Here is a 23042-nt window from a genome sequence, read left to right as displayed (position 1 = left end):
AACAAGGATCATGGAAGAGCAAGGTACTACTGATGGTGGAACAAAACATCAAGGGAATGTGAACTATCAAGAAAAGCGTAGAGGAATGGCGGGAGGAAACTGAAACTAATAAGTAAAATTGTTGAGTTCGGAAAGGTGAATGGGGATAATAAAGATCATGGGTCAGGATTGAGGATAACTCGAGATGGTGGTACACTGCTTGTTGGAGTCCTGGAAGGAAGAGTGAGACAGAGCAGCCTCTGGATGGTGGTTCCATCGATGGAAGAAGCAAGGAATAAAAGAGCTGTGTTGTGCAGTCAGCTTGGGTTTCGAAGTTTATCCAGAAGGCGGTTACCAGAAGAATTGAGAGTATCCTGAACACCCAGGATAAAATAGACCTCATGAGGCACAAGTCAGTCTTGAGATAATGAGGCATGCTTTCTAGCTGAGGCTTTGGAAGTTAGGCCAGACACATCTCGGATTCAATAATACGTACCAAAAATGTATCGAGGACGATTAAAAATTCTCAATCAATAAAGGAGTCGGTAAGGTAAATTTTGCATGGGTTTGAAAGACAATCAGCAACACAGAAGTGAAATGATAAAATAAAAACAGGAAATATCTTGTGTGGAGTTCTTAGCTTTACTGAGCTTCAACAGAAGAGGTTGGCTGCATGCTGAGGAAATGGTGTCTGAGTATGATGGCACCTTCAAAATGTGGGCCAAAAGATTCTAAACATTTTAATTAATGTTTTCAAACCATTTCCAGGCACACTTTACAGTACGACGCTACACGTGAACTTAGTTTGGAAGTCATTCTAGGCCCAAAGCCACCATCTTGGTTAGTAGTGTGTATCTGTCTTGACTTTGTCTTTCTGCCATCAGGGCCCATATGATGGTGCAACCTCTTCATTACTTCCAGAGAAGCTCAATGCCAGACAGGTGCTGTACTCGTACTGGGCTCACTGGGGTTGCTGGTTCCACTACCAGCCCCTTGACCATATCCGCGAGTACTTTGGAGAGAAGATCGCCATATACTTCGCATGGCTGGGTGCTGTTGTCTTCTTAGGAGTCTCTCAATAGTTGTAAAGAAACGCCTTTTTGTTCAGTGAAAATATTCCTCTTTGTCTCATTGTCCATTACCCCTCCCCCCACCCCCTTTTCCCCTTCCACCTACCTCTCACCCTTTGTCATCCATGTATTGTGCAGGTTTCTACACTGGCTGGCTTCTTCCTTCTGCCCTTGTGGGAACCCTGGTGTTTCTGTCGGGTCTTAAATCGATGAGCAGCAATATACCAGCGTGAGTCGTTGGTTTTATTTTTGTTTGTTTGTTTGTTTTTGTTTTTGGTGTCAGTCATTCGACCTTTCTTTTGTACCTTATTCATTTTTCTAAAAATATGCATTCCTGTATACGTTTGCTGTATTTAAACCTGATATGTCATTGATGATGTGTTTGGTTAAGGAAGTGTTTTTTTGTTTGTTTGTTTTTTTGAACAAATCTCATGGAAGAGTCAAATGATAGGGTAAAAAGGCAATAAACTGACAATGGGGGCAACAGTTGGACACAAGCAAGGAGCAAGGAAATGGATGAACAGGACAAAGAGGAGAGATTATGAGAGTAACCTGAAAGTAAGAGTTGTGTTACTAGGTGAGGTGGGGTTAATGGCGGAAGAAAAGATTGTGGGCAGCGATGGGCAATGATATGAGATGGTGGTACACCGCTTGTTATTGAAGCACTGGAAGGAAGTGTCGGATTGAGCAACCACAGTGAGGTAGCTCCACAAACACAAGAAACGAGAAACAAGAGTTGAGGTATGCAGTCAACCTGGATTTTCAGAGTTTCACTGGGAAAGGTTTGCTGGAATAATGCATGAATCCTGTTGTTCCTGGTAGAGTTCAGTGAGAGGGGAGAGGTTTGTGTAAATTACTTATTACATTTCATCACGTTGCACATTTTACAGGTGTCAAGTGCAGCAAAAAAATTCATTGTTGTTTCTCCAGTGTTTAAAGCTCATGGAGGAACTTGTACATTTTCAAATGTAGGACAAGGACATAGGGTGACAACCATGTACCTTTTTGCATAAATTTCAAAGACATTAAAGGATGATAGACAGATCAGTGCAGTATTACAGGATTTGAACAGTCTAAAAAAAAAATTGAACTTCATTGGCAAGATACTGCAAGCTCAACTTGAGATTGAAAGTTTTTTTTTTGTCTTGGCCTGCATAATGTGACAGCACATCACATGGAAGTTACATTGAACAAATGCCTGATCTGCATAATAGCTATCAAAAGAAAGGTGATTTTTATGGAATCTGCTTTGGCTGTATCGAGAGTATTGTGTTCCATATTTGTCACCTTATTAGATTAGGGATATTGTGGTATTCGAGAGGTGTCACTGTAGATCAACTAGAGTAGAGTTGCTCCAGGGTTATCTTGTGTTTGAAGAAACACCAGAAATAGCAGGTCTGTTTACATTATGGAAGAAGATTGTGGAGACAGGTAAAACTACAACAGCACTCGGTAGAGCACGTACCTCTGCCAGGCTGAACAATTTACGTTTTGTCTCCCACTGATAGGCCAGAAATAAATCCGGACCTGAACCAAAATCGAATCGGCTTGTTCTTGTCACCTAACCAAAACATCCACCTACTTTTGTCATAACTCGTTCACAGCTTTTTGAGATATATTGCTTCGTTTCATTTTTCTCTCAATGGTGAAGAATCACTTAAAATAAATTTAAAATGGCTTATCCAGATTTGGATCCTCACCAAAATCGAATCAATTCTTCCTTTTCACACACCTAACATGTCCAGCAAATTTCTCCGACTCCACCCACAACTTTTTGAGACATTCTGCTCACAAACAAACAGACAGACACGGGTGAAAACATAACCTCCTTCCACATTTGGTGGCAAAGGTAATAATGTTGCAGGCCGGGTATCGGCGACGAGCACGACCGCTAGATGGAGCTGCAGAGTCGGCTCCACCGAACACCCGGAATTCAGATCGTTACCCTCAGATAACTCCTTAGGTACGGGTCCCCTACAGGACCGTGAATCATCAATAAATCAACCGCGTGGGCACAGAGTTATTTGCCAAACTTCAAAATACCTGGAGGCCCACGTGGCGAACTACCGAGTATTCACACCCTCGACGGAACTCGAACGGGACGAGTCATTTCCGTGCTCGACCCGTGCGTAACCCGAGCGGATGGTTACCGAGGTCCCGTCGGTCCAAATGCACACAACTACGGCAACAATGGCCTTTTTTAATTCCCCAACATGCACCGTGTTAAACCAATGAAGAAAACACAGAAACGAGCTGATACATTCAACAAATGGATATTTATTTACAATAGGTGGGAAGGAACACATAAAGGGCAGAGTTATCCGACGATAAGAAATGCAGTATGTACAAGGCAAAAATCACTTAACAGTTCCTACTTAAAGACGGGCCCACAGACAGACACACGTACACACAAATTGCCAGAAAGAGAAATGGACCTTCCCGCCTCATGCGGTTTGGCCGAGACGAGCGAACCAGGATGAGACCAGCCGCTTTGAGATGAGAGCAGACCAACGCTCTCGTCGAGATCAGACCAGACCAGCCCAGTGTCGGCGACAAGATGAGAGCAGAAGAAGCACCAGCGAGGTGCGTCCAGCCCAGCGCCAGCGAGATGTGTTCCGCGCTCGAGCAGACCAGACGCTAATTATTTGTTCTCTTTCCTCGTCCTTTTCGGGCACGGTCCGCTCATGCGTGGCCTGCTCTAATTGGGCAGACCGCGTGATACGGCTCCGCCTTCTTGCAAAGGACCGCCCCTCCAACAGGAAGTTGCGTAACAGTATCCCGCGCTGGCTTCCCATTGGCCGAACGCCTCGGCTTTGCGCGCACGTCGCTCATTGGGTGCAAAATGACGCATACCCTTATTTGGTGCCAGGCCAGAACGAAACGCTTCGTGAGCGCGTCTCGCGTGGACAATGCCGCGAGCAGAGTGTTGTTATTGACGTTGTTGATGTAAAAAATCCTAGCTATAAAAATAACCGCAGCGCATGAACATCCAATTCCCACTAGACTAGGGACGGGACCCGAACTAGAAATGCGTACTTACCGATATAACTGTTCTATAAGGACCTGAATGCTAAGTGCAGTAAGCTTCCAAATTCGCAACAATAACACAAAAGTGTAAAGCTTGAAGTAAACAAAAAAATTTAATCTTCAACTGAAGTTTGTTTTTTTTTGGAGGGGCTGGGGGGGTTCTACTCCTTGAGGAGTAAATATGTGAAATGTTTTCCAGGGATGGTAATTGGAATAAATACAAGTGATTCGTTTTTTTTAATTGGACAAACACCTGGATTTATTAGTGAGAAGAGATTGAAACACGTGATTGGGCAAACAGGCAGGCAGGTATATGTCGTCAGATGGTGATTTGGTGTCTGCATGTGTTGGGAAACTGGAGCACATTTAATACTTTCATGTCCTCCACCCTGCCCACACCACCGTTTCCCACACGTGTGGCTCTTCCCAATCCTTCTCTTTCCATTTTGAAATGAAATACAGAACAAAATTAAACAATTCGTCCTTGTCACATACCCAAACTGTCGACCGGGTTTCGTCAAAATCCATTCAAAACTTTTTGAGGTATCATACTATGTACTGTACATATATATATATATATATATATATATATATATATATATATATATATATATATATATATATATATATATATATATATACACGAGGTGTGTTCAGTAAGTATCCAACCTTAATTTTTCGTGTGTAAACAAATGAAGCTAGGGAGGCGTGGTTTGGTGCACGTATATAGGCGATCCTAATCCGTATGCGTGAATATTTTCCCACCTACAGAAGCTGTCAGTCGCCGACAGACCGCCGATGAGTGAGGAAGTGTAAGTGAGCGCCGTCGGATTTTCGTTTTTGACAAAATGACGGATCACTGTGGTCTCATCGCCAGTGATCACTGTGTTGAAGAAGTTGGGATCACTGTTCACAGTCTCCAGCATGTCCTGTGCGATCTCCAAACGGAGTTGCTTCTGCTCGATCGTTCGCAACTTTGGCACGAACTTCGCTGAGATTCTCCTCAAGCCCAAATCCTCAGTCACAATGGAATGAACGGATCCAAGGCTGACGCCCGCCTCGGCTGCAAGTTCTCTGATCGTGATTCGACAGATCCTGCATCAGCAGGGTCCTCACTTGGTCAATGACGATCTCATTTCGGGATGTTGAGGGCCTACCAGAACGTGCTTCATTTTCCACTGATGTGCGACCATCTTTGAAGCAGTTGTACCACTCTTTTATCTGTTTGGTGCCCATTGCTTTGTTCCCGAAGGCCTGCTGAATCTTGCGAATCGTTCCCACTTGGTAATCGCCAAGCTTTACACAAAATGTGATGCAGTGGCGTTGTTCAAGTTTTTCCGTCATTTTGTGAAAAACGAAAATCTGACGGCGCTCACTTACACTTCCTCACTCATCGGCGGGATTCTTCACAATTGGGCACAGGGTTATTCCCTGCTCGCTCAGGGCGACGGAGCACGAACGGCTTGCTCAGGGTGACCAAGCACTAACGGCTCGCTCAGGGCAACGGAGTACGAATGGCTCGCTCAGGGTGACGGAGCACGAATGGCTCGCTCAGGGTGACGGAGCACTAACGGCTCGCTCAGGGTGACGGAGTACAAACGGCTCGCTCAGGGCGACGGAGCACGAACGGCTCGCTCAGGGCGACGGAGCACGAATGGCTCGCTCAGAGTGACGGAGCACTAACGGCTCGCTCAGGGCGACGGAGTACGAACGGCTCGCTCAGGGTGACGGAGCACGAATGGCTCGCTCAGGGTGACGGAGCACTAATGGCTCGCTCAGGGCGACAGAGTACGAACGGCTCGCTCAGGGCGACGGAGCACGAACGGCTCGCTCAGGGCGACTGAGCACGAACGGCTCGCTCAGGGCGACTGAGCACGAACGGCTCGCTCAGGGCGACTGAGCACGAACGGCTCGCTCAGGGTGACGGAGCACGAATGGCTCGCTCAGGGCGACGGAGCACGAACGGCAAAAGCATCCGCATTGAGTGAATGATTCACCTAGAATGACATAACACGGAACCACTGTTGACTATGGGGTGCTCGGAAAGTGGCTTAAGCACTCAAGCAAGCACTCAAATGAAATGGTTGAAAAGGAATGGCTGGCCAGGCTGTTGCTGCATTGCACTTTTATTTTTAGCAGCGTCTCGCGTCGCGAACGCTGCTCCAAGAACGCTCGGCATTGTTCTTCTTCTTCTTCTTGTGAAGACAAAACCTTAATATTCGGACTCGGCTCTTTTATATACACGATCCGGATCTCCTGAAATACTAAGCACTTCTACACATCCTCGCATTGAGTGTGCCTTTTGAGAGCATCTATCATGAACTTTTAAATATATTCGGACATTTGCTTTAATGTTTCGAAAGGTTCACGTTACTATTTAAAGATTATTACATTTATTGTATTGTAAATTCGTAAATACATTATTTATTTTGTAAATACACTATATTTTGTAAATGCGTAAATACACTATGACTGGTCTCGCTATTGGCTTAATCAAGGCACGTGACAAAATATCGGAAGTTGTTTTTTTTTTTTTAGCCGACAAAACCTTTAGGACGCTGCTCTTGGACACATTTGTCCTTGTTTTTTAATGTTGAACAACCTTCGAGACATCGCAAAGTTTAATTGCCCATGAAAAAAACATTGCAGAATAATCTGCCATGTTGCCTGCTCATCTCTGCACAAGTCACGTGGTACATCGTTCTTAGTCCGCACAAACATTATAACTTTATTTTAAAACGTCCGTTTTTCACCAGACTTCCTTTGCTTGCCCGTGAAGCACCGAGCGAAACCTTCGAAAATATTGACACTGATCTGACAGATGCTATGAATAAGCAGTCCCTCTGGGGGACAGCCTGCGAGGTCTTGCAGTGAATACATTCAATCACATCGCTCAATGAAGCTGGTTAATTTTGGCACATTCCTCAAATTTTTTTTTTGTTCCCGCAATATAATTCTCCAAGCAGTATAAAAAGATAAGTTTAATGCTTTGGAAATTTCACATTTTCTTGTGTATATGTAGAGAGAAGGAGGGAACAGAGCCTTGCTTTCTTAAAGTACTATAACTAGGTATATAGGCTGAGTTGTAAGACCTGTTATCTCTATTATAATACCAAGCTTGCACACTAAAAACTCGGCTCGCCATCACACGATCCCTATGAAATTGCTGTGGCACTTAGCGGACATGCCGACTGTTTGGGAAGTCTTGGCCTTCCATAGTACCACTTGCATTTTGCACAATGCGTATTTTTGTCATTCCCCGTGTAAGGTCTGTCGCTTGCTACCAGCTATGTTGTACTGCTATCCCGTGCATGTGCACGGGTATCGCTAGTTTATTTAAATGTTCAGATTTCACTCCATAATTCGACACTTGTTTAGTCCGGATGATATCCAATCCTCAAAACCAAAATAATATTTCGATGAGAAACTTTAATTCGTGAGAGTGGATCGTGGAAAATCATATCATATAATGCATGAAATTGCTCCAAGCTCCGAATTTGAAAATGATAGACTTACAAAAGCGATGTATACAGCAATTTATGGCAATAATGAACAGGCATTCGATAAAATGAGTGAGGAAAGTGAAAAAAAAATATCATTCTGATATCGTTGCTGCCTGTTCCAAGTCGAGGCATGGTTGAGCAGGCCAAAAACACATGGCGACTGCAGACCCCAGCGAGGTTACCTCGGAGATGCCTTAAGACCCCAAAGAGTGAGGTGGCCGAGGATGCGCCTGATAAAGGATATAATTAAATAAGGTCATTAATTATCTTCAAAAGGGGTGTTTTAATTAACCCAAACACCCAATTTTCTTTCATGCACTTCCTTGGAGTACCCTTAGTGTGCATACAAAGTTTCAGTCTGCTCAGTTTCATGGCTTTGGAGTTATGGAGGAGGCACACACACAAACACACACTTTTATTAGTATAGATGTGTGTGTATGTGAGAAAGTTGCATGCCCAGACCAGGATATAGAACCCAGGTCCTCTGGAAAACCATACCATTGCTCTGCCATCTGAGCTATCTGGGTGATCTACAAGCTGAATACGCAATTCTCTCACATATAGAAGCCACTCTCTTTCCCCTGCTTTCTCCGGGGCACCTGCTGCCAACTGAAGGAGGAACAAGGGCCTGTCCATGAGAGGGTCTTCCCGTTGTGGGGGGTCAATAATTGCCCAGACTAGAAATCGTGGATTCAACATTTCCAAGACACTTGCTGCCAACCATTCATTTGTCTAATTCGGACATAATTGACAACAATTGCCCCCCCCCCCACAGGGGGGAAGACCCTCTTGTGGACAGGCCCTTGCTGCTCCAATGGTTGGCAGCAAGTGCCCTGGAAGCAGCAGGGGAAAGAAAGTGGCATCTTCATGTGGTAGAATTGCATATTCACCCTGTGGGTTGACAAGATAGCTCAGATGGCTGAGTACTGGTGTGGTTTTCAGAGGACCTGGGTTCAATTCCTGATCTGGACATATAATTTTTTCCCACATATACGTGTAATCTTCATTTACTGTTCTTTTATTATTTTTTAAATATATAGTATAGTTTTGGCCCTGTCTCTCAATGGTGAAGAATCACCATAAAAATTCTAGTATCTAGATCAGATCTTCACCAAAATCGAATCAATTCATCCTTTTCACACACCAAACCTGTCCACGAAGTTTTGTCCAAATCCGTACATAACTCCTTTGAGATATAATGTGAACAGATTGACATGCAGACAGACAGATATTCAAACAAACAGGGGTGAAAGCATAACCTCTGTCCACATTTGTTAACAGAGTCGGAGTAACCTATTAAAAAGTGAAATGTTGAGATGGTGACATACAGGTAGAGGCTTGATTGATGGGTGTAATTGAATTTGGTGGCATCTCCTTATCCTTCTTTTGGAAATAAAATAATTCAGTCTTTTTCCCTTCTGTCTCCTTACAAATGTTTCTTTCTTTGCCTACTTGTATCTTATTCCGCATCCCAAACTCACTAGGAAAGAGATTTGCAATCGCAGCCACAACTACCTCATGTGTCCCCTCTGTGATGCCTGCACTGTCTGGAATCTTTCTGACATCTGCTTCATGGCCAAGGTACCTGTCAATATTTACCTGATGATCGAACAAGGGGCTCTTATCCAATGTGAGCTTCAACTCCCATGCTCTACTTTAATATCGTTCACAAATTACGCTGGGAAAAGATGGTAAGTGAAATGGTGATTGGACAACAAATTTTGAATTTTCATGAAGGGATGTTATGCTCTTGTGCTGTTCTCTATAGATGGGGTCACTGTTTGATCATCCAGGTACAGTGTTCTTCAGTATCTTCATGTCCTTCTGGGCAGTTACCTTCCTGGAGTACTGGAAAAGGAAGAATGCCACCCTAGCACACTTTTGGGACTGTATGGACTTTCAGGAGGAGGAAGTAAGTACTGTGTATTGTTATGTTTGTCGGAGGGGGGTAGATATTACCTGAGAACAGTTAGAAATGTATAGTTTAGTCTGGTACATGTTCGGGTAGTTAGCCATCTCGATGTAATAAGCAGGAAAATGTAGCTGAAGGATTGTCCTGTTTAAATGTGCATCATACAAAGGGTGGTTGTTGTCATAATTTGTTCAGGTTTAAGGTTAAGAAATTGTACATGCAGCCTTTCTGTAATCCCTCGGTGAGGTGCCGAGGTAGGGCCTTGGCAAATATCCAGAAAAGAGAGAGAGGGGAGTGGCTCGAAGAGGGGTGTCATGCTGAAAGAGAAAGGCAGAGTTTCGTCGCCTCGGAGACGGCGGAGTTTTGAGTGCCTCATGATAGGGGCAGGTTGTTCAATGTGCTGGTGGAGGCAGAGAGAGAGAGAGAGAGAGAGAGAGAGAGAGAGAGAGAGAGAGAGAGAGAGAGAGAGAGGGAGAGAGAGAGAGAGAGGGAGAGAGAGAGAGAGAGAGAGAGAGAGAGAGAGAGAGAGAGAGAGAGAGAGAGAGAGAGAGAGAGAGAGAGAGAGAGAGAGAGAGATAGATAGATAGATAGATAGATAGATAGATAGATAGATAGATAGATAGATAGATAGATATCATGAACATGAATGAGAGAACGGTTGACCTGCTCATGTTCCTGCCTTCACCCTGTTCCTGCTTCATGTGCCTGTTCGTCCCGCTGCCCCTGTTTTGTCGGCCCACTCATATGCTTCGTTGCCTGCTCGTCTGGTTTCTCTTGTTCGTGACTGCCTCACCTGCCTCATCGACTGCTTCGATGTCTCCACCAGGAGAGCTTAGGCTTCACCTGGTTTCTCATTTCCCTCCACGTTTGTGCTCGAGTCCGGTGTGAGGTGCCTTCGCTTTCTTCGATTTTATTCTCACGTCCTGGTGAACCCCGACATTCATGGATTCCAGGAATGTCTCCCCTGTGAATGTTTAGATCTGACGGTATATAATTATTTATTCAATGAATCCCTTTTCTTTCCCCCTCTCATCCAGCCGTTCTACCCTCTGTCAGATCAATCTTCCTTAGTTATATTTGTTCGGGAATAAATTCCGTTGAAAGAGTTAAGAGCCTCGTGTGCTCCTTGAGTTCCTGCGTGCACAAAGCCACCATTAATTAAATATGGCCAAGGTAGTAAAGCCAGTTTAGGTCCATCAATTCAGTGGCTAATGTGAATCAGCCCTGAACATCACAATATTATATTCACGACTCCTATTTTGGGTCCAAACATCATGTTTTTGTCATTTATCCTATTCATCAACACTGCTGGTAAATGTTTGCCATATTGTTTGTTCTTATTTACCTGTAGTTGTGATGTACAAAGCATTAATTAAAGCTGAATTTGCATCACTTTAGTTGAGACTCGATTCCACATTGATTATTTCACATACAGACACCTTCGTTAGTTAGTTGTTTGATTGTTGTTTGATGCTTTGGGAATAAACTTTGATTCATTCAGTCGACATATTTCAAACAAGAGGGGACCACTGTGTGTATTTCAGGAGAAACCAAGACCAGAGTTTGTGGCAATGGCTCCAGCCATGGAGAAGAACCCAATTACGGGTGTGAAGGAGCCATACTTTCCAGGGAAGGATCGTCTGTCTCGCATAATTACTGGCTCCATGGTCATCATTTTGATGGCGAGTGAACCTTTGTAATTTGATAGTCTGGTGTAGGCATCCTAATATAAGTCTAAGTGTTTTATTATTGTGCCTTCCTGTTTTACCTGAAATATATTCCAACAACGATTGTGAAGGTCATTAAAAAAAATTCAACACGGATTTTTAAAGCGATGGTGTAAGGTGGTACTTGACAAATATTACCTGAATAGCTTTACACAAGGTGAATCAGAGTAAACCAATAATATATTCACTTATTGTTGATTCGTGCTTCCATGCAGGAGATAAATGTTGAAGGACACTCACCATTATCATGCATTTTATTCCTTGACACTGTCGTTTTCTCATCTTGTACTGATACAGTCATGGGCATTCGAGCCAATTTTTTAGGGGGGTGGCTACATATTTGCCCGAATAATGGCTACGTTGCCCGAATGTAATCCAGTCATAGCATAACCCAATACGAACCTTTCAAAATGACGTCATGAATGTCATTTCGAAAAGGCCTTCATGCAAGGCACTGCATGCGTGTTTTTGGGAAACCCCTTCAGTCCTTCACCCCTTCCCCCAACACAAGGTCAGTTATAATAAGCTAGCCATTACAAGGAGTGATTCCCTCTTTAGTCATTTTAAACACTTTTGAGTAAACTAAATAATCGAACCAAGGGCAATTTCAAAATGGTTAACTACTAATAGCTCTGAGGTGACGGGAACAGCCGATAAACAAACACCTGAAACACCTTCAATGAACCGCAGCTAAGAAGTTCCGAGACATCGCACAGCTTCCCCTGAAGGCAGGTGAGAACATACCTGCTCGCGAAGTCCTGGAGCCACGGACGATTTCCCCAGACGTAATACGACCTTCCTTAGACATAATTCAACAACACCAACAGCCAATCAGCAAGTCACTGAGAATCCTTCTGATCAGATCTTCAGAGGTCTCAGGGCCCTACTGTGCTGGCAAATGCCCTACCATCTGCCATTTGTGTTTCTGCGTATGCGTGATTGAGTGAGACGTCATTTCAAAAGTGCATGATGACGGACAAAGCCTCGGGAGTCAGGCAAAGCTGCCACTTGCTGGATGAGTAATAAATTCGATATTTATCATATTTTAACTCTTATAATACTGAAAGGATTACGATTCATAATTGCAAAAATAGTGAAATATATGACGATTCACGTGAGTTTTTACATCACAGGCTGGCATCATTCTGTCATCTCGTGATATTTTATCATGTCATGATATTTTGTTATCCTGATATTTTTATGCCCGAATTATTAAAGCGACGCTGGCATCCACTCCCCCCCACCCCCCACTCGCCCCGATGCTCCACCTCGTGCACCTATGTATACAGTACGCAATGCCAAAATTTCTCCTCTTTCATGTCATCATCAAATATCCAGCCATAAATGTTTCAAACTCTTAAAGAAGATGCTATGAGGGAAATTGCACACACTGTTTCTCTATATTGTGATCATGAAAGGCCAATGATGCCACATGGATGGTTAGGAAAAGGGGCATTTGTTTTATTTTATTTCTGATGAATAGATAGTTAATTTATCTGTGATTACAAATTCATTGGGATATCTGACGACATATCCCAGAGTGCCCCTTTAAAACCACTGCTGTCGAATTGTATTACAAAACCTAAGCTTGTGTAAGAGGGAAATGACAAGGTGAAAAGGCAGCGGACTGATGGTGGGGGTCACGGGACCACAATTGGATACAAGCTTTAGGGAATTAACAAACTGGGAAAGAGGAGAGAGGGGAGGGGAGGAAACCTAGGAAACTCCAAGAAAGAGAATTGGATTATGTGGGGTTAATGGGAGCAGAAAATACTGTGAGTCGACGTAGGGAATGATACGAAATGGTCATGCACTGCTTGCTTAAAAACCTGGAAGCAGGAGTGCAATTGAACCATCACCGGAAGGCGGTTCCACAAACGGGAAGAAAGAGGAACAAAAGACTACAGAGTCGAACTGGAAAGGGGTTACTCACTGTGCCAATGCAGTGATCTTTAAAATCAAGAAACGAGAGAAAAGAGAAACAAGAGAGTACAAGTGTGCAGTAAGCCTGGATTTTGGGAGTTTAACCACAAGTTACTAGAAGAATGCATACATCTGGAAAGAATTGTTTTAAGGACATTTTGAACCTGCATAAGTTTATGTTGTTGCATTTAGTGCATACAAAAAAAAGTTGTCTTTTGTGCAGCTTGCAATTGTCTTTTGTGCAGCTTTTGTGCAGCTAACCCTAACCAGTCTTGTCTGTTGATACGATGGAGGATGATGCAGGTTAAGATGTCTTCTTCATGTGTTCCTCCTGTGTCGAACTGGGCAAGTGCATAGGGGCAGTATGCACATCTCCATCACACCGATCGGGGGGGTGGGGGGGGGAGGGGGATGAGGAAGAGGACTCCTTCCAGTTGTCCATCAACGAGTACGAGTGGGAGATGGACCTTGGTCCATGTGCGAGCTTGGATTCGTCGTCATCCTCGACCTCAGGGCGGGGGTGTCAGGACACTAGTGATTGGAGGAACCCCTGGATTTTGCTTGGTGCAAGGGGTGAAAGAAAAGATTTACAGGGCTTTGGCCAGCGACTGGTCATCTTCCGGGTGGGGACTAAAGGCAAGACCGCCTTGCTGGGATGCTCTCTTGTCTGTTCTTTCCTCTGGGGGATGGTTCTCACTCTGAGACAGTTGCCTTCTCCATTCTGCACTTCTGCTCCTCGTGTTGGTGCTGCGATTCTTTGTTCTGCTGTCTTGCCCAGTTCACTGTGCCAGTACATACAAGTTCAACAACAGCCGAGGGTTTTTTCACTCCATGCTTCCCCCTTATACCTGGTGTGTGTGTGCGTGTGTGTGTGTGTGTGTGTGTGTGTGTGTGTGTGTGTGTGTGTGTGTGTGTGTGTGTGTGTGTGTGTGTGTGTGTGTGTGTGTGTGTTAGTGAAACGCGTATGCATGCCCATATCTAGAGGAGTCTTTTCTTGTCAAGTTTCTGTCTGTTTTTCTTGTCAGGGATTTCTTTTACCATGTCTTGTACTCATAATCATGAATTTTTTTTTTTTTCTTAGAGACATGATGCACCTTATCTTCTTCTTCTCCTTTCGGCTGCTCCCGTTAGGGGTCGCCACAGCGGATCATCCGATCCGCATAGTGATTTGGCACATGTTTTATGCCGGATGCCCTTCCTGACGCAACCCTGGTCGCCTCTTACGACACAGGGATATGGTACACCTATTTTAACCGGGGTATACACCGGCCCAGTATACTGGTACTCATTTCGCTGACCTCGGAAGGATGACAGGCTGAGTCAACCCCCTGGTGTATTAATTCAGTGGCCCAACGGGGCTTGAACTCAGGACCTTTTGGATCCCAAGCCGCTGCCCTAACCACTGCGCCAACACACCAGGCACATGATGCACCTTATATTCTCACCATTTTGCCATGTCAATAAGGTGGGTTAATTGATTCCCCTTCGAGGATTAAATTCATGATCATCCAGAGTGGTGACTGGTATGTTAGAAAATGCATGGAATATGACAAACATTCAACCATTCGGGTGTTGATTTGTGCAAATTAGAGATCGCTTGATCATTTGTGGAGCTAACTTCCATTGTGGTTGATAATTTCCTCAATTACGGTATCGGATGGTTGCTGTTCATTTAATAATACTGTATGGAGGTTTTTTGTTCGTATTAACTGTCATTCCTCTGCTTGTGTTTTTAGCTATCAGTGGTGATGATATTTCTTGTCACCGTCATCATGTATCGTGGGATTGTATCTGTTGTCATGTACAAAACTGGAAATGCAGTCCTAATGACCCAGGTATGTATCGTACAAATGAGCACAAAATAGATAGTTTCTAATGATTTACATGGTTCTTTGTCGTTTTTGGCAAAACATCCTCTTCTGTGTGTGATTTTGATGTGTTTCTCACTTATCTGATTTTGGTCATTGAAGTTATGTAGCAGTGCCAGATTAACGTTAACCTTTTAAATTGCAACTATGACTTATTTTATTAATCTGCTTCTTTTTTTTATTATCATGAATAGCACTTTGTTATGTTGGGTCATAAAAAGTGATTTATAAATGACGTGTAATTAAGCTTCCATTCCGGTATTTCTGGAAGCTTCTTCTTGCTGGGGTGGTTATTATTAATGCCAAATGGGTATCAGCCTGGTTGGGGCTTATCCTGTCCATCCGTCTGTGCGTCCGTCCACAGCCTCTACTCAAAAATGAATGGACATATTTATTTCATATTTGGTACATGCAATAATATCTGGACATGAGATGTACAGTATTTCAAATGATTTTTGAATCAGAGGCAATTTGGAATTTTCATTATTAGCCCCTGTTGGACTTAGTCCGAAACGGGGACTTAATGGATTTGGTCTCTATTTTTGTGTCTGTGCGTGCGTGCATCCGCAACCATATCTCGGAAATGTATGGACCGATTTTATTCGTACTTGGCACAAAGACACCACATAATGGTATACATACGCACATCATTTTGTTTTGCAATGCAATCAAAGATGGCCGACTGGCAGTTATTTTAGTTGTTAAAAAAAAACACCCCATGTTGAACCCGTCCTCAACCATTTCTCGGACATGCATTTCCCAATCTTGTTCAAACTTGGCACACAGATGAACAATGATGGCATACATATGCACATCATTATTTCTTTTTGAGATCAGATCCAAGATGGCCGACTTTCCCCCAAAATATATGAACATTGAATCCCTTTTGTGCAAAACTTCCATTCCCAATCGAAAACATCATGCATGTCATCAACTTTTTTACACAATGTAACTACGTGATCCACATCATTAATATGCATGACTGAATAACCCAATCGTATGCAATCTTCCATGTCACATGACCACTCAAGTCGGTTGCGCAAACACATAAATCTTGTAAATATGGGCTTGCCCTTTAACTCCATCCAGCCAAATTACTAACACCACGGGGGCTATGCAATTTTATGTCTTTTTCTCCTTGTTGAAAATATGTTTTGCATGAAAGAATAGTTCAGCATTATATATGCTTTAGGGAACCATTATTTATTTATATTCACTTTACCTTCTCCACAACCAACACACAACTTTTTATTACTATTTTTTTTTTACATTACGATCTCCACTACAAACACATGACATTGAATTTATTTATATACTCTTTACCATACCCACTATCAATATACCACCTTGAATTAATTATTTATTGATATACATATTACCATATCCATGATTTATATATTTATTTATTGAAATATAAAATCTACATGGTCCTTTTTTGAAGATGTGGTTGTGGGCTGCGTCCACAATGGAGGACTTGTATTCTTGTTATTGTTATTACCCTCACCAGAGGAGAGGGTATTGCATTTGGGTCCGTCTGCCTGTTTGTTTGTCCGCACAGAATGTAAGTGTTTTTCGCTGCAATCGCTTGTCGAATTGACACAAAATTTTCACCATTGGTGCGACTGCTCATGAAGAATGTTTTAATATAATTATGACATCAGAGGACACGTGGTGCGGCAGCCATGTTGGAAAAAAGGAAAAACTTTGGACTATCTCCAAAACAACACAAAGGAACAAAAATTAAACTTGGCACATGGCAAGTACTCCACATGGGGAATGTGTGATTGTTTTAAATGATGTCATAGGTGCCTTCATTATGATGTTATAATTGAATTCATAGAACATTACATCCAATCGGTATGAAAATTTTTGAAGGTCATCAAGAGATAAATTGGTCCGCAGAAAAAAAATTGATGACGTCATCAGTCACGTGGTTCAGCCATATTATTATTATTATTATTATTATTATTATTATTATTTAAACCTTCAAAAATCTTCTCTGAAACGGCTGAACAGATCAAGGTGAAACTTCACAAGTATGACCGCCAATCCATGCGGAAAAAAAAATATTCACACATTTGACGTCATCAGGTCACATTTGGATTTAGAATTTTAGATTTAGGATTTAGAATTTAGAATTTGGCAGCCATTTGGATTTACCCTAAAATCTAAACAAAATCTTCTCCAAAATGGCTCGACAGATCAAGGATAAACTTCACACAAATGTTCCCCAAGCCTTGGAAATACCAGGGTATTCAGGAATAATTGAAAGGTCACATGGTCTGGCAGCCATATTGGATTAAGCAAAAATCTTTTTAAAATTCTTTCCTTGAAATACTTCATCAATCAACATGAAACTTCAAAATTATCATCTTAGTACTGATGAGGAATATAGGTTTTAAATTTCAACCAAATCAGCCGCATGGTGTGCAAGCCAGAATTACTTAATTTTATTGATCTGGTTTCTTTTCTTTTTTGCGAATAAGGCTCATTTGGCTGCACCTGCTTGGTTTTGAGGGTATATGAGGAGCAGCTGAAACGCCAATCATATGCAGGTTCCTCCTGATGACCTCATCTTTGCTTTTTGCTTCTTTGGGTTCCTTCTGATGATGCCAATGCAGGACTGAACCCATTTGGTCTTTTGATTTGAATTGAATTATTTTAATCCCATTCTAAATTCAATTGCATAATAATACACGTCATGGGTCAGGGTCAGGTGTCCAATCAAAGTGTGGTTGCATCAAAGCAGGACGTCTTGGTACCCAGTCATCACTGCCAGCAGTTATATAGTGGCAGTTCTAGTTATTTCTCTAATTAATAACATAAGGCACCAGTGCACAAACATCACACAAAACAAGTCCTGGCAAGGGTTTGCAATCTCTGATTGCTTTTTCCTGTTATTATTATTATCCCCCTGATTTTTGGAAAAAAAAATGAAGGGATATTGAAATTGGTTCCATCTGTCCATCCATCACACTATCTCCTCCTACACACTTGTGCAGAAATTCACCATATTTTGTCATTACGTTCACCATATGGAAAGAAGGTGCGAGAGCAGCATCACTTTTGTCCCCGCCCCAGATGTCAAAAAAGGGGACCAAAAGGTCAAATACCAAAATAAAATTTGATGTGTTGTATATTATTTGTAAAAAATGGTATTTTACATACTGTCATGTTCAGGCCGACTTACACCAGCCTGGACAGGTAGCCAAACGGTTTTAACACAGAGGTGAACAGCCAAAATTCTTGGTGGGTACTACACATGCGGGATGGAAGCAGGGAAGGCGCTTTACCAGAACGGAAGCACACTGGTTTATCCTCGAACCCACAACGAATAAACAAACACAAAGAAATTCGACAATAATTATTTCATAAACACAAATCAAAAGGGTGATAATGAAGATAATTCAAAGTGGGAGGTAGTGAAAAGTGAGATATGCTAAATCCTAATTTGAGACGTCTCCACTCGGTCACGAAAACAGACACAGGGAAAGACAAAAAAAATAAAATAAAATCCCCCCTTTATGTCAGCACTCAGCTTTGTGTCCAGAGATGTCCTTTTGGTACCTGGTGTTCATTGAACTGCGAAGCCACTGCACAGAGAAACGTACCAAAATGGTGCCAAGTTGCTCTCCGCAGCCACGTGCGTCACATAATTCATGCGGACGGTCTTCAATGCCAGGAGCCCACAAACTGCCGTACAGTTTCTGGTCCTTCACACACACGAAATGGCACCGCCTTTCTCCTTGATCACACAACAAGGCCGCTGCCGAAATAAAGAGAATCGGGCAGCTTTCCCGTCATGCCGAGAGGAGACCAGAGGGGCTGACTATTCTCTTCCAATTGTCCTCCCTCTCTCAAGAACCTTCTCTTCTCTGACATCACCCCAACCAATCATCAACCTCCCGGGGCATAGCCTGCTGGTTACGTTTTCTGTGAGGCGGGATTTAACCTGCTGGTTATTATTGTTGTTGTTAAAACGTGGTTCTTTATGGCCGGCCTTGTAAATGTAACAATGTAGGAAAATGTCAAGGGGGCAATATTGGGAGAAGCTCGCCTTAGATCCTACTTAGTTAACACAACACCACCCCTCATGTGGTGACATGTAACAAACTTAAGCTCACAGTTTTCTCCACTTAAATTACTCGAGATGTCTCCTACTCGTCCACGGACCATGCTATACCATACAATCCTATCGTTACTGTGGAATTCCTCCATCTACCCCTACAAATGTAACAATACCATGATAACTCTCCTTTCTTGCAATATGTGCACTTGCTCCTGATATAACAACACCAGTTTATATTTCTTGTTTCAAAAATGTTTGTGAAGCTTCATCAATCTACTGGTTATCCGGCCATCCATTTCAGTCTGTGCTCTTGTCTCACTTTTCTTTCGTAGCAACAGTCAAGAAGTAATCAAAACATTTTAAATTAGAAGGGCACTCAGTAGAGCGCATACCTCTGCCACATAATGCCTGATTGATGAGAACATATCGAGCCCAATACACTTTTGAACGAGAGGGGGAGCACTCGGTAGAGTGCAAAACCTCCGCCGTCAATACTGCTGGGTCACTTAAGTGAACCTGATATCCTATTCATTGAAGGTGAAAACGGATCAGACACTACTGAACCACAATTGAATAAACTAAACTAGATCGACGCGCATGTAGAAATGCCAAAAAAATAAAATCGAAAATTTTTTGAAAAAAAAGTTGCAAAATTTCTGGATTTTTTTTCTGTAACAATTTCTTTTGGGGGGGGGTTGGAAATCACTTAAAACATGTTGAAATGCAAAAAAAAGTTCAAATATTTTTCAAATGAAATCGAAATTTTTTTGAAAAAAAAAGTTGCAAAATTTCTGGATTTTTTTTCTCTAACAAATTTTTTTTGGGGGGGGTTGGAAATCACTTAAAACATGTTGAAATGCAAAAAAAAAGTTCAAATATTTTTCAAATAAAATCGAAATTTTTTTGAAAAAAAAGTTCCAAAATTTTTGTATTTTTTTTCTCTAACAAATTTTTTTTGGGGGGGGTTGGAAATCACTTAAAACATGTTGAAATGCAAAAAAAAAGTTCAAATATTTTTCAAATAAAATCGAAATTTTTTTGAAAAAAAAGTTGCAAAATTGTTTTTTTTTTCTCTAACAATTTTTTGGGGGGGGTTAGAAATCACTTAAAACATGTAGAAATGCAAAAACAAAAATTCAAATATTTTTTCAAAATGGCCACCATAGCGGCCGTATTGGACTTTGTACCAAGTCCAAAAATCTAAAGCATGGTCCTTGGACCATACCTAATCCCCCCACGAAGTTTCGTCGAAATCCGTCCAGGAGTTTTTCCGTAATACTGTTCACAAACAAACAAACAAACAAACAAGCAGTCATAGACTGGTACTTACGAAATCATCAACTTGACCTCTGACCTTGTCTAATAAAAGCTGTCTCTTGAGAAGGTAGCGACGCAAACCAGAAGTTTCTACGATGATTCTGTACCAAACTATGAAAAATCGAATGTGTGACCTCACTGTGACCTTGACCTTTGACCGATTTTGACCAAAATCTAATCAGCACTAGCCATCACCCTCCTGAATCACGTGGTGTAATTTGACATTGGTAGCTTCTTCCGTTCTCGAGTTATCATGCCTACCAACAAACACACACACACAAACAAACAAACAAACACACAAACAGATGACGGAAGTCGTCAATATACTTACGAAATCTTTAGATTTCGTAAGTAACAAACAGACAGGGGTGAAAACAGTAACCTCCGTCAATGTTCGATGGCAGAGGTTAAAAATCGTTTTTGGCCCTATCTCTCAATGGTGAAAAATCACTTTAAAAATTATCGGATCCAGATTCAGATCTTCACCAAAATTTAATCGATTCTTCCTTGTCACACACCCAACCTGCGCACCAAATTTCATCCGGATCCGTCCACAACTATTTGAGATATCCTACACACAGACAGACACACATTCAGACAGACAGACACACAGACAGAGGGGTGAAAACATAACCTCCACCTTCAGTGGCAGAGTTAAAAATACAAAAGCATGTGGGGATGTTACTCCAAAAAGTATGTAAACAAGGTGGGGATGGTCACGAGAAATTATGATGTGAAGCCATCCCTACAGCTTTCTTTGAATAATGGTTGTTCTGACATGACACTTGGCATGTGTGTGTGTGTGTGTGTGTGTGTGTGTGTGTGTGTGTGTGTGTGTGTGTGTGTGTGTGTGTGTGTGTGTGTGTGTGTGTGTGTGTGTGTGTGTGTGTGTGTGTGTGTGTGTGTGTGTGTGTGTGTTTTTGTTGTTTTAATAATGTATTTATATGAGTATCTCATTTACGATATTTTTACTCCTCATATTGTATTTCGCAAATTCTATTTGGTGTTGTGTTATGATCTTGAAAAAAGCTTGTTTTAATCTACGAACTGTTGCTCCCTGTGTTAGCATACAGTACATCTGATGAGTTGTTTTAATATGTTGATAATTTCAGTGCTTTGTGTGGTTGCTCTCACAGCCCAAGTTATATCACCTTTTAACTGTACCATGGAATAACTTCTTAGGAATACTGCTGTCTAAGAAAGGAATTCGTACAATGTGGAATGGAAAAGTATCTAGTTTATCAAATAACTTGGTGTGAAATTTATTATTATTGAAATCGATTTGTAATTCCAAAAATGAAACTGAAATGCAAGTTTGGATTTCCTTTTTTAATTTGAGTTATTTTGGATATATATATATATATATATATATATATATATATATATATATATATATATATATATATATATATATATATATATATATATATATATATATATATATATATATATATATATATATATATATATACATACCATCATGAAGCTGATGAAATACAAACCCATCATTCATTGCTGGTAAATCATTTCAGCATTACTTGCTGAAATGAAGTATAGTCTGTATTTTATAAGAACACTATAGATGTTTGTGTGGTGTGTGCTTAAAAGGTTCTAGATGGTCTGAAGCTCTAAAGGGTACATTTCAATATTAGTTATTGTCAAAGGGGTCAAAAGGGTATAATCTCTCAAGCAACAGAAAATGCTGAAAAGGGTGTATTGCATTTGAAACTAAAAAGGATCTAAAAGAGTAAAATGGTCTAAATTTCTCAATGCTCAAGGGTTCAAGCTGTCTACCATCACATGTTTCCACACACTCGCGCTGTTAGTTCATTCCTGCACATGTTCAGGACCCAATCACACTCGTACATGTGCAGGAATATATTTGCAAAGAAAGCGGCCGGATCTGAACCCATGGGTATCCCCACTGTCTGCTGGAGTTTGTTGTTGCCAATTGAAAAGAAACTGGTGTTTAGGAGAAATCGAATACTTTCTTTATGTTTATTTTTTGAAAAACTACATGAATGTTGATTTTCCTTTGTGGACCAGTTTGCTCTTTTTTGATAAACTTTAATGTATACTTTAACACCTCCTGAAAATGCTTTGTCTACTGCTCTGTCCAATGCGGTTACGAGCTTGTCATGTGGAATGTTTGTGAATAATGTGGAAAAATCACAAGTTGACAAACATTTAGCCTTACCCTCTTTATTAATGTTGTGGATACTCTCAATGATAAGTTTGGAATTATCATTGATCCAGAATTTTTCATGCCAGAATAAGACCTCACCTTTTTTAATCATTTATAAATTCGTTTTATCACCCCTGTAATAATACCTGACGATGGTTTCAAGCTGAATTCTCTACTTGCGATGATGAACCTCATTTTTTTACAAGGGTTTTTGTGTATTTTTGGGATCTATTAAATGATTGGTGATTTATGGTGTTTATCTGGAACTAACGGTCTTCTCTCTTTTGAGTGATTTACATAGTGTTGTATCAAGCTTATTTTATTATAGTTACTTATTTTGTCGGTTTGTGAGAGTCCAGTCTATAAACCCATTTCTTCCAAAAGTGTTTGAATGCAGAATGTTTTGCATACAAATGCAATATTATTATTTGCTTTGTCAATAGGATCAATAACATATTGTGT

At 41.5% G+C, this 23042-nt stretch overlaps 1 protein-coding gene across 8 annotated transcripts in view; it reads left to right on the top strand.

Moving 5' to 3' along the window:
- ANO7 (anoctamin 7) overlaps positions 1 to 23042 on the top strand; it is a 179134-nt gene that overhangs the window by 54462 nt on the left and 101630 nt on the right. For all 8 annotated transcript variants that reach the window (XR_015057729.1, XR_015057732.1, XR_015057731.1 and 5 more), the window contains exons 8-13: positions 864 to 1029; positions 1188 to 1278; positions 9064 to 9160; positions 9348 to 9491; positions 11036 to 11173; positions 14878 to 14976. Coding sequence is in view for 4 of the 8 variants with exons in the window: in XM_085879606.1 (XP_085735732.1) it covers positions 864 to 1029; positions 1188 to 1278; positions 9064 to 9160; positions 9348 to 9491; positions 11036 to 11173; positions 14878 to 14976 (735 nt within the window). In the remaining 4 variants the exon portion in view is untranslated. The remainder of the gene's footprint in view (positions 1 to 863; positions 1030 to 1187; positions 1279 to 9063; positions 9161 to 9347; positions 9492 to 11035; positions 11174 to 14877; positions 14977 to 23042) is intronic.

Source organism: Eptatretus burgeri, chromosome 4 (assembly GCF_056783735.1).
Source record: "Eptatretus burgeri isolate ZD-2024b chromosome 4, Ebu_testis_v1, whole genome shotgun sequence".
Lineage (NCBI taxonomy): Eukaryota > Metazoa > Chordata > Myxini > Myxiniformes > Myxinidae > Eptatretus > Eptatretus burgeri.
Note: the sequence above shows the minus strand (reverse complement) of the source record. Positions and strands in the feature narration are given on the sequence as shown.